Raw genomic sequence first — 17,342 nt, forward strand, 5'->3', positions numbered from 1 at the left:
GTCACACATAGCTTTTTGTTGTTGCTGCATACTACGCAACATGGTTACTTAAAATGAAAATCAAAAATGTTTTAAAAAAATGCAGACATCCACACCTCCATTTCTAAGCTGTCTTAACTACATTGTATTTACTCCCTATTGATGGTAATAACTCCTTAGTAATTAGAAAACACTTTCTTTCCCATACAACTGTTTTGTTTGGTTTTCTCTTATGTACACATTGTAAATTGACAGTTTTATGGCATGGCATCCCCAAATTTTGCCAGGCCCCTCAACTCTGGAACAAACTCATTCTTCTGAAGCAATCAAATCTGCTGACTTTCTTGACATGCCACAAAGGCCACAGTTAGAGGATGATGGAACACATTTCTTGAATTACTGAAATTTCAACAAAAAATTTTAATGACAATTTCTGTTTTTTTTTTTTTAAAAATGCTATTCTCTAGTGCTGTCAAGCGATTAAAAAATTAATCACGATTAATCATGATTTAAAAAATTAATCGTGATTAATCACACTTAAACAATAATAAAATTCCTTTTATTTAAATTTTTGGATGTTTTCTACATTTTCAAATATATTGATTTAAATTACAACACAGAATACAAAGTGTACAGTGCTCACTTTATATTTATTTCTGATTAAAAATATTTGTACTGTAAACAAATATAGTATTTTAATTCACCTAATACAAGTTCTGTAGTGCAATCTCTATCAAGAAAATTGAATTTACAAACGTAGAATTATGTTCGGAAAAACTTCACTCAAAAATAAAACAATGTAAAACTTTAGAGCCTACAAGACCACTCAGTCCTATTTCTTGTTCTCCCAATCACTCAGACAAACGAGTTTGTTTAGATTTGCAGGAGATAATACTGCCTGCTTCTTGTTTACAATGTCACTTGAAAGAGACAACAGGCATTTGCATGGGACTTTTGTAGCAAACATTGCAAGGTATTTACATGCCAGATGAGCAAAAGATTCACATGTCCATTCATGCTTCAACCACGATTCCAGAGGACATACGTCCATGCTGACGACAGGTTCTGCTCGATAATCCAAAGCAGTGCAAACCGATCCAGGTTCATTTTCATCCACTGAATCATAGGTCACCAGCATACGTTGATTTTCCTTTTTTGGTGGTTTGGGTTGCGTAGTTTCCACATTGGAGTGTTGCTCTTTTAAGACTTCTGAAAGCATGCTCCACATCTTGTCCCTCTCAAATTTTGGAAGGCACTTCAGATTCTTAAATCTTTGGTCGAGTGCTGTAGCCATTTTTAGAAATCTCACCATTTCTACCTTCTTTGCATTTTGTGAAATCTGCACTGAAAGTGTTCTTAAAACGAACAACATGTGCTGAGTCATCATCTGAGACTGGTATAACATGAAATATATGGCAGAATGCAGGTAAAATAGCCAGAGACATACAATTCTCCCCCAAGGAGTTCAGTCACAAATTTAATTAACACATTTTATTAATGAGCATCATCCGCATGGAAGCATGCCCTCTGGAATGGTATCCACAGCATGAAGGGGCTTATGAATATTTAGCATATCTGTCACGTAAATACCCTGCAATGCCTGCTACAAAAGTCCCATGCAAATGCGTGTTCTCACTTTCTGGTGACGTAAATAAGAAGTGGGCAGCATTATCTCCCATAAATGAAAACAAACTTGGTTGTCTTATCGTTTGGCTAAACAAGAAGTAGGGCTGAGTGGACTTGTAGGCTCTGAAGTTTTACCTTTTTTTTGAATGCACTTATGTAACAAAAATTGATATTTGTAAGTTGCACTTGCACAATAAAAAGATTGCACTACAGTATTTGTATGATATGAATTGAAAAATACTCTTATTTTACAGTGCAAATATTTGTATTAAAATAATAATATTAAGTGAGCAGTGTACCATTTGTATTATGTGTTCTAATAGAAATCAATATTTGAAAATGTAGAAAATATTTAATAAATTTCAATTGGTATTCTATTGTTTAACAGTGCGATTAAAATACAATTAATCTCAATTCATTTTTTTTAATCACATGAGTTAACTGCGATTATAATTGACAGCCCTGCTATTTTCCAACCAGCTAATACATATATTTTCACTGCATATTCTGAGGATAAATGGAGGTATCAGAGGATTGAAAGCTGGGGAAAGTGAGGTACCTACAATGTATTTATTTATTTTGCTGAAAGGAGCTGTTTGGTTACATGTGATATGAGGAGGTTCAGCTGCTGGATTTTCTTTGGCTATATCTACACTTACAGCAGCTTGTAAGAGCACAGGCACTCCACGTGTAGCTACACATGGCAGTGAAAGGCTCCGGCAGCGAGGAAAGGGTCCGGAAGAGGGGAGCTCCCTGTTTCTTCCCCGCTTCCAGAGCCTTCCCTATTGCCAGAGCCTTTCACTGCGGCAGGAACAGGCTGCGCAACACTACACTGAAAACAGTAGTGTAGACATGGGAGACACTGGTTTGGCGCATATAGTTGTGTTGGGCAGGGGTGGCCAACCTGTGGCTCCGGAGCCACATGCGGCTCTTCAGAAGTTAATATGTGGGTCCTTGTATAGGCACCGACTCCGGGGCTGGAGCTACAGGCACCAACCATCCAGTGTGCCAGGGGGTGCTCAATGCTCAACCCCTGGCTCTGCCACAGGCCCTGCACCCACTCCATGCTTTCCATCCCTCTCCCCTGAGCTTGCCATGCCCTCACTCCTCCCACCCCCCACCTCCAGAGCCTCCTGCATGCCACAAAACAGCTGCTCAGGAGGTGCAGGGAGGGAGTGGTAAGCGCTGGTTGGCAGGGCTGCGGGTGGGCGCTGGCAGCCTGGCCCCCCTGGTGTAGGGTATATATAACCTCAGGGTTCAAGCATGTAGAGCACTCTAGTCTACTCTACTCACCTAAGCCATGTCTCACTCTTTACACTGCTATTTATGCCTGTGCTAGCTGGGCAGGCAGTATCTATAATCTACATGCCGCCATAAGTGTAGACATAGCCTATATGGTAACATTTATGTTTCTAAAGTAGTCTTTTTAGGGAGCATACAGCCCAGAATAGTTTGTTTTTTCAAACCCAAAGAAAAGAAATGTGGGTCAAGTTGGAAAAATGACTGCAATGCCGGCATCTCAGGAATTCATGTTTACTGTATCTCAGGGCCAGGTCCTGATAGCACTTCTTCAGTGGGACTAAGGCTATCTGACTACTCCCGGGGTCAGACATTACTCTGGAAGAGTAAAGGTACAAGAATCTGTTCCTCAGTCATCTCTGTTTCAAATGTGCTCAGTTTACAAGTAAAGAGATGTGGGAGGTATCCAACTGCCAGCTCTGTAATATGGAATTTCAGAGTCAAGTTGGATTCTCTCCCTCCTGCATATCACAAAGGGTTTGCAGGCCAAGTTATCCATCAGTTATAACTGTGCAAACCCATTGTTCTTCAAACTCTGACTACAGAAGCACCTGTGGAACCCCAATGCTTTCAAACAACAGTAACAGTTCTGTTGATGATACATGAGCTGGAATGTAATCCAGCTCGCTCTCTCTTAGCACAGCAGGTGCTGAAGGGCTAACAGGAATTATTAAAATGCAGTAAAAATGGTTGTGTGTCTTTCTGTCATCAGATCTGACACTGAATACATACATAAGAAGTTGATGAGAGGAAGTACATTTACACAAGACAGGTATAAGGCAAGGGTGCTTTCTGTCTCCTTTTCTGTTTATGATAGTCATCGACTATGGATTAAAACAATGTGACAGTGATACATATGGCCTAAAATGGAACAATTCAAGGCTATTTGATCTAGACTTTGCTGACGACATCGCTCATCATCAATGAAGATGCCAACAGACTACAAAAATGAACAAACCAAGTAATGGAGAAGAAAGGTTTGAGATACAATGCAAAGAAATGTAAAGTCATGTTAATGGAGACTATAGGGACAAAAATCAAAATTGAAGGAGAAACTGGAGAAGATGGACAATTTTATGCATCTTGGAAGTACCATCAGCCAAGATGGTACTAGTTCCAAATAAAGAAGAAGAATCGGGAAGGCAGACGCTGCATTTGGAAGACTCAAAAACATCTGGCAACTCAAAAACATCTCCCTCAAGAAAAAACCGAACATGTACAAAGCGATTTTTATTGCCATAACAACATATATTAGTGAGACATGGCAACTTACCAAGAAAGATACGTAAAAGAGGGATGCATGTTTGAGAAGAATATTGGGAACAACAGAGATAGGAAGACGATTAAGAAGTCAGAAAAATGACTGGACAAGGCACCCTCTCGCAAATAATCTACAAAAGAAGACATCAGTGGCTGGGACATGTGCTGAGAATGGAAAAAGAACGCTTACCAAAAACTGCCCTTGAATGGAAGCCAGAAAATGCAAGAAGAGAGAAAGATCGCAAACATGGAAATGCATAGTTCTCAATGACATCAAGCACATCAACATGAAATGGGAAGATTTGGAGAGAACGACAGTTGACAGGCAAATGTGGGTAGCCCAACTGCAGCAAAGCACGGGATGGAATAAGGCCTAAGGTAAGTTTTACACAATTGATTTTCAAAGATCAAATACATTTTAATCCTATGTTAGGCATGCATCTCTCTGCCCTCTCTAATGGGAATTTTTTTGTTATATACTTTAAATACGGCAAACATTGGGTTCCATCCATCTCCACACCCCAAGTTTAGACTTGAAACCAGAGCTGGCCAAAACTGGGCAGTACGATTGTCAGGGCTGCCGCAGAGCCACAGACTCCGGGAGCCCTGTGCAATACAATTGGCAGGGCTGCCCCTGAGCCCATATCTTGGAAGCCTGGGATCCCCAACCCCAGGGCAGTCCATGTGGCAGGGATGCCCTGGGGCCAGAGGCCCTGGAAAACGAGGTTGCCCAGGAGCTAGGCAGGTTTCCAACAGAAAATTCCCTGTTATTCAACAAAAGTTTGTTGAACCTCAGATGTTTCTGACAAACGCTTTGGGTTCAATGAACCAGGATTTTCCAATTAAACTCAGTTTTGCTGGAAAACTCCTGACTAGCTCTACTTGAAACTAGCAAAGCCCCTTTAAATATACATCCTTGCTGGAGCACCATCAGCTGTAATAATGTTAGCAGAGTTGTGGGAAGAATATTCATTTATTAATGGCTGGTGCAGATCCTGTAAAGAGAGCATTCTACTCTGGTAACTGAGGACTGAAATCTGGGAGAAGTGATTGGAGGACTAACTGCAGCATGTCTCGCCATATCCATGTTTTTAGCTTTAATCTAAGCAGCACAGATACCAATAGCAATGAAGCCATGGCAACACGGACTTCAGGGCAGGCTGGTTTGCTTGAGTAAGTACCAAAAGTCCCAGGAGGGCTTGTACTGTCCATTCTGCCATTGCTTCACTGCTATTGATATCTGAGATAGCTGAGCCAGCTTTAATCCAACTATGCATACACATGCTGCAAACCACACACTCCAGTTGTAGGGTAGACGTACTCTGAGCTATCACAAACTTTCCCTATATTTAGAATAGGAAGTAAGTGATATTTTAACTGTTTTTTTGCTATTGTTATCATCATACTCATTTACTCTTTATATTATGGTAGCGTCTAGAGGATATGACATTGGGGCCCCATTGCTCTAGGCATTGTACGAACACCTGGCCTGAGACAGGCCCTGCTCTACAGAGCTGAATATCTAAATACACAACGATGGGAGAAAGGAAGTGTTATCTTAATTTTTCAGAGGCATGCAGATTAAAGTGATTGGCCCAAAATTTCACAGGGAATCTGTAGCAGAGCTAGAAATGAATTCAGGTTTCCTGGGTTCCAGTCCAGTGTTTTAACTACAAGACCATTCTAAAAATCATTGTGTGGCAAAAACTGGTAAGTACTGAAATTTTGATGAAAAGTACTGTATTTGAATGTGTCCCTTTTACAGAACAGCAGCAGCAAAACTCCTAATAACCAAAAGAAAATATTGAGACCATTCAATAAACATAGAAACACGCACTGAACAATAGAATAGTCTAATCTGGATCACCTGGAATGAATGTACAATGTATTAATAGGTCAGTTTAAGGGAAGGAATGATTGTTAAAATAAGGGGAAAATAAAATCAACAGCCAATGTCATTTTATAATTTAGATCTCATTTGAACTGAATTTATCCACTGACCTAGAAGATCATAACCCCAGACACTGCACCTGAATTTCACTAAAGTTACCCCAGAAAAGACTACTACTTATATACTCAGACTGTAACTCTGAATTAATGATCTAGCATGCAAATTTGTTTCCACAAAAATGCCATCAAATTAAATATTCAGCATTTTAGCAATTCTAAATAAACTTGGAAGGAAGCAAAACTAAATATAAATATATAAAAATATAAAAAGAAAACCGATGCAGAGTCCTTTGTGCCAAAAACCTTTCACCTCCAGATTGGAATTCTTTTTTTTTTTTCCCAAATGCAGTGCTTGTGGTGATATGAAAATAAATGACAAGTCTAATTTCTTTCAGCAAAACACACATCTCTTTTGAGGGAAGCATAACACAACAACAAACAAAGGCTTCTGTAATGAATGACACTACAAGTCTTAATGATTTAATGACTATCATTAGTTACTTAAGGCCAGATACTGCCATGCTTAATCTCATTGAATAATATCTTATTCCTTGAGTATTGCTATTTTCTTCAGTGAAACTACTTGCTGAGTAAGGTAGTTTGCAACATGAATAAGGATGGCAGATCTAGTCCTTACCGGATATACTATGTAAGCAGGACTGCAATACTTCAATGTTGATTTCAGTTGCCAAACTGAAACCATTAGAAACTGAGGGCAAACTTTTTGCTCTCACTTACACAAAGGTAAATGTAGGGTAAAACTAATTAAGTCAATCCAGATTTACATCAATACAGTTAAGAGCAAGCTGTTTGTAAAGTCCTTTACTTCACCACAAAACAGGTTCAACAAATGCAGCAATGCAATTTTACCAAACAAACTCATGAAACCTAAAAGCTGAAAAGGTAATTCAGTCTCTATGCCATTCAATCCTTGGCCTCTTGGGTGAGATTGCCAGCTATGGTGTCAATTAGTGTCCATTATCCACATTACCATAGTGGTTTCTAAGATGCCCACCCAAATGTGATCTGGACTGACATCACCCTCTCTCTTCACTTTATCAACTGAATCACATCAGATCATAAAGTTTATCTGTCACTGTGAACTTGAAACAGACCGAAATGAATAATCTAGAGTTGAAGATACCAATTCATCCTATCAATTCTCTGAGTCATCCAAACTCTAAGATTGAATCTAATTAAAATAATTAACATTTAAATACTGCAAATAAATCAGAACAAGGTTTTAATATTTAACAGCATAAATTGATTGTACAAAAACTGAATACACAAAAAATGACTTGCAGGACTTTTTACTGTGAAAAAGATGGGAAATTAGCTATTTTCCACTGAAACATCCCATCCAATTCTACAGGTTAAGACTATGTTAAAATAATATGATGGTAACTATTTGAATACAGTCTTCATACTCATAATTCTGCACTGTGTGTCTTAAAGAAAGGTCTACAAAACAAACAGGAAGATTTGTACTTTAATTTTTTTTGCTAATCAGAGAAGAATCACTGAATAACTCATTGACCTTTCAAGAAAAGAACTTTGGTTCAGTCAACCAGACACCAAGCGCACCTAAGAGGTTTCCAATTAATCCTTTAATTCAGGTCCTCTGTCTCTCCTCCATCAAAGTAAAAAGAAAAATTCCTTCCATTTGAAATACTTCTAGCTGCAGTGAATTACAAGGTTCTTAATAGGAACTAAAGGTCAGTAACATGGTTAACTCTTCTTGACATCTATTTTTATTTACCTCTAGCCTTTATGATACACTGGATCTGTACAGAGACATATAAAGCCCAGAAAGAGGTGATGTGGAGATGAAAATGTTTTCTCTACTAGAGGGTTAGCAATCATCATCATTAGGATTAGGAATTCAATCAGTGATTCACAGTATAGCCATGTAAAAATATAATAAAAGCTTGAAGCTCATAGATTGAGACAATTTTACCTCTCAGTTTGTCTTCTCTTTGAATGAACATCCATTAATAATATTCATTCCTATCCTTCTTTTCTCTGTTTGCCTTTCCTTTCTCATAGCTTTGGAAAAATTCTCAGATGACCATATGGGAGCCTCTCAGAGACTGTGTTTCAATGCCAACATTTGTATATAGAGATTGCCCATGATTTGCACCCTGCTATGATTAAACTCAACAGTTATAGGACTGTCTGAACTTCATTCCGAAGAAGAGATGAATTTACAAATAAACCAATATTGTCTCATTCTCCAGCATGTGAACCAACACCAATCCAAGTAGTTAGTAGGTGGATGCATGGAAAGAGTGAAATAGATATAAAAATTATAAAAAGAGCAGTGTCTGGAGAATCTAGAAACTAAAATCTGTATTGGCTGAGGATGCTCCTCAGATGTCCTATGCCACTGTCTTGTAGAATGAGCAGAACTTTCTTAATGGGGGACTTAAGGACTTGTCTTTTACCCACCAGGAAATGGTAACCTTGGAAAGCTTTGTGACTTTTCCATTTTAGCCATAAACTACAAAATGAATATCAAGGACATCCTATCTAGATACTATTTAATGGGTCATTTAAGGAAACTAACCAGAATTATATCTAGACCTCACAGAACTTCATATACTTCCAGCCTTAACCTATTCAACTTTAGTGCTAGAAGGGAAACAAATACTAACCACTCCCAGCCCCTTATTTAACCTGAGGAAACTTTTACACCTCCTTCCTAAGGGCTACAGAACTCTGCCTGGGATGTCCTGTCCTAAGCATAGGCCAATATAAGCAATCAATGCTGTTCCATGAAAATTTTATTTTTCCTATTATAAAATATTGCTGTTTGGTTATTTTGTTCAAAAAATATCAATTCAAATTCATAAAGCTTTTTAGTTATGTCCTATAAATGACCCATTGGGAGAAGACAGAGTGCATCAGTCACTCAGCTTTGTTAAATGAGGAAAAAATAGATTGCAAAATACTAACAGAATGAGAATATGAATCATATAAGCTCCCTTTACTCTGGTCAACAGATGACTTTTTATATTATATCCATCCTCACAGGAATGTTCAGCATGACATTGGTTAACCGTAGTGGGAAAAGATACTGCTGTGCAGCATGACAAGATAACTGGTGATTTTTTAAAATCATTTTTAGTTGTGTTTTTCCTGTGAGGGAAGAGTGCTTGGTTGGTTGTTTTTTTACATACAAATACTTCTTTTTACTACAGCTCTTACATTTATGATAATTTTGACATATAAGCAGCCCCTTGCTCCCAACAAACTAAAAAACAAAGTGAGAGAAACATCTAACTGAAATGGTGGAGAAAAGTTAGAAACGATCTTGTCCCCCTCACTAATATCTAAGACAAAACTCCCATTGTCTTCAATGAAAGACCAGACCCTTGCTTATCAGCATCTAGAAGGTAAGAACGGTCATGTGGCTAAAGCATAGGGGTTAGGTGGTGTGTGTGTGTGTGTGTGTGTGTGTGTGTGAGAAATGTCTATCCCCATATGTTGCTTTGTGAGGATGATCTCATTAATATTTGTAAATTTTTGAGATTCTTGGACAGAAGGCATTACAGAAGTGTGAAGTATTACAATATTTATTTTAGAGGCAGTATGGTCTAGAAGAAGAATGAGCATGGCATGGAGACTTATGAACTCCTTCGGTTTAATTCTAGTTCTGCCACTAACTTGTTGCATCACATTGGGCAAACCACGATGAGTGTGATTTCCAGCCGCATACTCCCATGTGCCCACACTCTACAACTGCAAATCCCCACATGTGCAAGACCTCAAGTGTGCCTGTACACATACAACTTTGTTCAGTTGCAAATGATGGCTGAATAGAGGCTTGGTTCAACACGAGGCCCTTAAATTATCCTTGCCTCGGTATCCCCATCTATAAAAAGGGGGTAATACTAATTTTCCTCCCCAAAAGGATCTGGGAAGACTACTTAACTGACATTAGTTCATCACTTTGAAAATGTCAAATTCTACGTTTATTATAGAGGCACAAAGCAGGGAGATGAAGGGTCAGTGAAAGAAAAAAAAACTATCACTTTTAATGAGGAAAAAAAAGTAGGGTTTGTTCTCTCTTTAATACAGCACAGATCTCTAATCACCTTCTTTATTCATTGTGAATACTTTTTTATTTGCTAAGAAACATCTTGATTTTTTTAAAAAAATTACAGTTTTTAATGGGTGATTATTCCGAAGGCATAACCTGACCTTTCCTACTAAAATGTTTGCTTTAATATAGATTACGCATGCTTTAACATCGCCATTTGAAAAGAAGCTGTTGAGGAGAATGAACCATAAATGTGTTTCAGATTTGTTTAAAAATGTGAGGATGTATTCATCAATGCTTTTAATGGACCTTGGACTCACAGTAAAGCTCTCCCATGACAAAGGCAATGCAACTTAAAAAATATAATGGTACAAAGTTACAAATATACATGAGGAAATGATATTAACTAGCAGACTCAATGCAAGTCTTTAGAGGAGATGCTACAATGTCAAAACAATGTGCAAGCAAATAAGGGGTTACAATGTAACATGAAGAAAGGCAAAACGTACATCAGCGGAAGTCAACAGCAATGACGGGGAAGGAAAAACAATGCCATACATTAAAACACACCAAAAAAGTTTCAAATAATGTCAGAGGAGATTGAAACCTGGAAGCTCAGAATTAATGATCCACAGAATTCTGAACTAAAGTGCCACTGTACCTAGATACATCATAATATGAGATATTTGAACCTACATGTCTCAGAAGAAGTGATCTTGTATGCCATTATATTTCAATGCTTAGGAACAACAGAACTGAATGTGGAACATTAACCATGCTTAACATGAGCATTTTCTCTGGTTCTATAGATTTGTGTCTCAGTCTATTAAGTAGTATTTATGATTAATATTTAAATGATACAGGAATCTGATATGCTCATATGAATACAAATCTGCATGACACCCACTACTGTGGTCCATACTAAGGCAAATTCTGCCCTCAGAGGCATATATATGGCCACCATTGATTTCAGTGGCAGCTGTGCATGCCTTTGAGAGCAGAATTTAGTCAAATGACTGTGAATTGAGTGCTATTCAATAAAATAGGCAGATAGATTATAGTAATTAGATAGGAGAGACAGATCTGAGAGATAAACAGGCTTTGCACAGGGGTTTTCTATGGTGGTTAGGAGTTCCGTATTACAAGGCAATAAGAGAGCCACTCCTTGACTAATGGATTTGTCAGACCATAGATCCCCACTGGGGGATCTCACCTGCAGATCACTACTTATGATTTAACTCTGTGAAACACAACTCTTTGGTGCACTATATAGCACCCAACTTTGTTTTGCTATCTTTTGTTCAGTACACGTTCGTATAAGATAGGGTCTGGATTTGCCTTGCAAATAGTACAGCTAGAGACTCTGAGACCAACAATGTCACAAGTTCAGCTAATTTGTTCCAACAGCTTTATGGGCTTTTTCCCTCGTTCCAATATTGTTAAGGTCTCAAATATTAATTTTGAGCAAAGATGTTTAAAATGCTGCCAGATAAAGGAATTAGACAAACAGCTACAAGGTTAACAAAACACTAAATGCTAATGAAAGCACTTTTCAAAGTGGAGATTTCTGGTTTTATTTAGAGCAGCCAAAAAAAAAAAAAGTAGACACACTGGGTACTCTCTCATCACTGAAAAGTGCATTATTGTAGTCTTGGTAGTATCTATTCAGCAGCTACTCCTACAATCTCTTTAGTACAGAAGTTCCTTAATATACTGTATCTTTGCTATTACCTCAAGAAGTAAATGATTGGAAATCTTTTCTATTACCTGAAAGCATGTATAGAATTGAGGGTTTTGTTCTTTTAAGAGATGCACCAACAATGTTGTAAGCCTTGGAATATTTTTGCTTTAATTTGCAGACTACCTTTGCTCATCATGTCTAGAACAGTCCTGCTCACTTATATATGGTAAAAAAAATAAATCTCCAAACAATGGGATCATTTAAGCTCATCTGATGCCAGTATAACATATCTGTTTCATATCCTTCAGTCTTGTCTCCCCATTCCTACAGTATATTTTTATCAGCTTGTCAAAAATGTCATCTCTTTTCCATCACCAGCACTGTTGGGAGGAGGAAGCTGGAGAAATAGTGTAAAAAAGCCAAAAATCAAAACACTAAGACCCAAAATACTGGGACTTTTTTTAAAAAACCCTCAGACTTCACAAGGCAAAACAGAATGCTGTGTATGTTGATTTATCATTCTAAAAAGATTATACAGTAATGAGTAACCCATCAAAAAATAAGAGCAAGCTATAGGAAATAGGGTTGGATTCTCTATACCACAAAGAGGATGAGAGCAAAGCCATAAAGCATTCTTTCCTGAGGCAGAATAGAGCATCATTAGCAAAGAGAAGTAGCTCAGCAACACACAACAGAGCCTCCTGGGAAATGTCTCTCCTCTATACAACATTAAGACCATTCTAGAAAATTACCTGACTTGCAGGAGTTGAAGGAAGGACTACAGGTTAATGTTTCTGTGTACAGCCATAACATTTCTAACCATCAGAGGCATTGGGGATTTCTTTCTTGGTGCTGTTAGCATCACTTCCAAAACTGCCACCTCCGTAATTAACTCTATAAAGATGCATCAACCCCTACACACCACCTACAGCAAAAGTGCCACTGCCTGAAAGTGATATTCTAAGGAAGATTGTAACATGGCAGTGGGATTGCCTATGGGTAGGCAGTGTCTCAGTATACAATCACAGAATATCAGGTTTGGAAGGGACCTCAGGAGGTCATCTAGTCCAACCCCTGCTCAAAGCAGGACCAATTCCCAACTAAATCATCCCAGCCAGGGCTTTGTCAAGTCTGATCTTAAAAACCTCTAAGGAAGGAGATTCCACCTCCCTAGGTAACCCATTCCAGTGCTTCACCACCCTCCTAGTGAAAAAGATTTCCTAATATCCAACTTAAACCTCCCCCACTGCAACTTGAGACCATTACTCCTTGTTCTGTCATCTGCTACCACTGAGAACAGTCTAGATCCACCGTCTTTGGAACCCCCTTTCAGGTAATTGAAAGCAGCTATCAAATCCCCCCTCATTCTTCTCTTCTTCAGACTAAACGATCCCAGTTCCCTCAGCCTCTCCTCCTAAGTCATGCGTTCCAGTCCCCTAATCATTTTTGTTGCCCTCCACTGGACTCTCTCCAATTTTTCCACATCCCTTCTGTAGTGTGGGGCCCAAAACTGGACACAGTACTCCAGATGAGGCTTCATCAATGCTGAACAGAGGGAAATGATCACGTCTCTTGATCTGTTGGCCATGTTCCTACTTATACAGCTCAAAATGTCGTTAGGCTTCTTGGCAACAAGGGCACACTGTTGACTAATATCCAGCTTCTCCACTGTAACCCCTAGGTCCTTTTCTGCAGAACTCCTGCCTAGCCACTCGGTCTCTAGTCTGTAGCAGTGCTTGGGATTCTTCCATCCTAAGTGCAGGACTCTGCACTTGTCCTTGTTGAACCTCATCAGATTTCTTTTGGCCCAATCCCCTAATTTGTCTAGGTCCCTCTGTATCCCATCCCTACCCTTCCGTGTATCTACCACTCCTCTCAGATTTAGTGTCATCTGCAAACTTGCTGAGGGTGCAATCCACACTATCCTCCAGACCATCAGTGAAGCATACTGTCCACCTATCTCGGTTATCTGAAGTTTCCATATAGGGCTAGTATCACAAACATCATCATAAAACTTGGACTTTCAAAACTAAATGCATTTTGCAGCCATTTACTTAACAGTAAATTTCTCAGTGGATGCTAAGAAGTTACTTCATTGAATATCTTGTTTACCTTCACAATATGCAGAGTCCCCTTGGACAGAGATATAACCATTCTTGCATTCACAAGTAGCTTTTGTGTTCCAATTTTTGCACTCTGAATTTTCACCACATCTGTGGCCTTCTACACAAAAGTTATGACCTGAAATACAAAGTACATTCAACCTTGTATTGGAACATGCTGAATGCAAATATTCAGTATTAATATGTATCCCTCTGTATAGTTTTGCAATGCTATCCTCCAGGCATTCTAATGTGGAATTCTCCTTCATTTCTCCTGGCAAAGACTGGTCCAAATAAGCTTTTCTGAATCCATTTCATTATGGGAGAATGTCATTTCATTCTTAGATGCCTCTGGTAACAATATTCAGGTTTTAGGTTGGAAGGGTAAGCAACTCCCAAGCAAATATGAATGCTACTGTACGTATTGACCAAGGGAAGATGTTGTGCATTCCTTTCTATCCATCTTTCTAGGACACAATTCATCACTGCAATTACAGTTACAATTAAGCCATACTAAATTGCTATTTTTCAACAAATTTGTATATTATAATGGAGAATCAAAAGTTTGGTTAGAATAGCATAAACAGCAAATAAAACTTGGCATTAGAACTGGAAGATTTATTGAAAAGGAAGACTTCCTCATATATGTTGCTACACATTAACATGCCAGACAAGTTTTGAGTTCCATTCTATCATTTATCCTGAAAATAATATTAACGATACTAATAAAAAAAATTTATAATATACGATTTATCTCTACTTTTGCTGTGATATAGCGACTCAGCAGTGGAGTTTTTCTGTCAAGATGGATTTACCCCACCACCAATCGGAGATGATTTCTTCAGAACTTGTTCACAACTTTCATCTACAAAAAAAAAACTCACCTTGCTGAAATTGTACATTCACTCTGGATTCTTGAAAATTAAGGTTCTTTGGACTCTTGAAAATGTACATACCACTTTTGAGATTTACCATGTATTTTTCAGGGATGGAATTACATATTGCATTATGAATTTCAAAACAAGATTTACATGAAGTGAACCCAAAGTCTCAAAAATCTATCTTCATTGAGTTCCAAAGTATGTGCTCAATTATAATTCTGTAATACTCACATCACTACATTGGAGTTATACCAGTGTCACTGAGTGGAAAGCCTGTCTTAGGTGGTTTAGACAACAAATCCTGTATCTTGGGGTTTGGCTAGATGACCCTTTCGGTCCCTTCTAACCTTATAGTTCAATGATTCTATGATTAGAGAGCATGATAATGGTAGGGTTTTTTTCATTTTTGCTTTGTTTCTTAATTTTCCTGGGCCAAATTCCATTTCCTTTTGTTACAGAGCAGTGATAGGGAAGTAGGATTTTGGCCCCGTGTCTTTTACATGCATTTCTTTGGCATTTCCAATAAAAGGGAATTATTATACAATTACAAGCATGGACTTTGAACTCCACATCTCAGAATCCCAAGAATACCATGGGATTCTGATGTAAAAACATCTTTGAAGATTTTATACAAAAATTCCCAATAAAACATTATTAAATTTATCATAATTTTAACCCATACTTCATTTTTGCATGCGGGCCCTGTTCTTTAGGAGCATGGCATAGTTTGGGCTTGTGTGAAATGTACAACTTTAGTGCTACCAATTTTGGTTACAAAAGAAATGGAGCAAAGATTCCCTGTGTATAAGTTCTAGTTCAGTGATTCTAAAGCTTCATAAGCTCCCCTACAGCCAGCTAAGAAATAGAGGAAAACCTATAGTCCTAAGACTTATATACGGGATTTTTCATACCCCTTGCTCTTACATTGCCTAGACATTCTTTGGGGAACTTTTGAAAGCCTTAACATCTATGAAATGACATTTTTTTTTATCTAATCCAAGCAAGTATTCGTGGGCTTATCCCGAGGCTGGCTATGTATGTTAAAAAATAAAATTAGTTCCAAATACCAATTAATAAACTAAAACCCTTATACACATTTTGTCACTTTTGTGCTCTTTTATTTGTAGCTTGAAAGGTTTAAGTCCGCCACCAGAGTGTGAGGTCACTTGGCAAAAGTAACACTTGTTTGGCACTTTCCAAGTGACAATGTCTGTCTAAATTCCTGATGTTCTGACTAATCTTATTAATAGTAATCAGGGATAACAATTGGCTTGCTCTTTCACTATGACCCTGCTTACAACAAAATATAGCTGTCTTTTTTTTGCCTCCTTTAATAAAATTGCAAATATTCTTTTTAGTCTACATTCATTTCAGAGGTCTGATAAAAAAACACTCAGGTATTCCAAATAAAGCCTTATCAAGTCTGGCTAACTTCTTTACTAGTGTAAAAGGGAAGTGTGCTTTTGACTTCACCCATTTAGGCCCTCTGAGGATTTGACCTCTTGCTTTTGCCTTAGTAATTATAATCACAACTGAATACTAAATTCATCTATTCAAACAACACCTAATTTATACCCTTTCACTGGGGTTAATTAATTAAAATTCTGTTTGCCCTTTAGCTAACATATTAGACACAAGGAATTCTGTAACAATTGCTGTGTCACATAAGATCACGAAGGATATCACCATACTTTTCTATCTAGAGTGCTAAACCCTCTTCATATTCATACATAGTATAGGAAAATGCTTTACTTTAACTGGGCTGATAACACTGCACTAGGATTTACTGTTATGTATACCACTTCTCTCTCATCCAAAACATACACACTTAGTAAATTTCACCTTGCTTAGCATGTTTCTCTAGTAACAATAGTCCTTACATTTATCTGGTTTTCTTCCCTGGACGTGATTTCTATTTCCTCTTTACCCTGCTGATCGCACTTTTCATCATTAACGACATGCTTACAAAAGTGATACTTCCGTTTTCTGGTCAGTCAGGAGTCAATAGTTTGATTTGCTCATCACCTCTTCAACTGTCCATTTCTAAATCAGAATTTTATCTAAAGTCCTTGATTAATTCTAAGGATCACAAGATATTTCTGAGTAGCAGCCGTGTTAGTCTGTATTTGCAAAAAGAAAAGGAGTACTTGTGGCACCTTAGAGACTAACATTTATTTGAGCATAAGCTTTCGTGAGCTACAGCTCACTTCACGAAAGCTTATGCTCAAATAAATGTTAGTCTCTAAGGTGCCACAAGTACTCCTTTTCTTTTTGTGGATATTTCTAAGGAGTCACTTGCTTGTTTGCCACCTCTGAAATTCAGAAGGAATTTGATATAGATGTGCCCTCTCCTAGTTATTCTTCTTGGGCCATTATAATTGCCACCTTGTAAAGTTCTCCAGGCAATTCCTCAATTCATTTGTTCCCCTTCTAGTTATCAACAATATCTGAGATTCAATTCTTCTCAAAATCAGCCTTTTTTTGTATCTTTTTTTTCCCCAAGCTTATAGGCTGTGATAAAA

At 38.0% G+C, this 17,342-nt stretch overlaps 1 protein-coding gene across 11 annotated transcripts in view; it reads right to left on the reverse strand.

The window, feature by feature from the left end:
* The window catches only part of NELL1 (neural EGFL like 1), a 411,949-nt gene that overhangs the window by 270,788 nt on the left and 123,819 nt on the right, over positions 1-17,342 (reverse strand). For 9 of the 11 annotated variants that reach the window (XM_038406763.2, XM_038406768.2, XM_038406766.2 and 6 more), the window contains one exon: positions 13,950-14,078. The exons of the other annotated variants lie outside the window; for them this stretch is intronic. In XM_038406763.2, the coding sequence (XP_038262691.1) occupies positions 13,950-14,078 (129 nt within the window). The remainder of the gene's footprint in view (positions 1-13,949; positions 14,079-17,342) is intronic. 11 annotated transcript variants of the gene reach the window in all.

The sequence above is a fragment of the Dermochelys coriacea genome, chromosome 6 (genome assembly GCF_009764565.3).
Source record: "Dermochelys coriacea isolate rDerCor1 chromosome 6, rDerCor1.pri.v4, whole genome shotgun sequence".
Taxonomy (NCBI): domain Eukaryota; kingdom Metazoa; phylum Chordata; order Testudines; family Dermochelyidae; genus Dermochelys; species Dermochelys coriacea.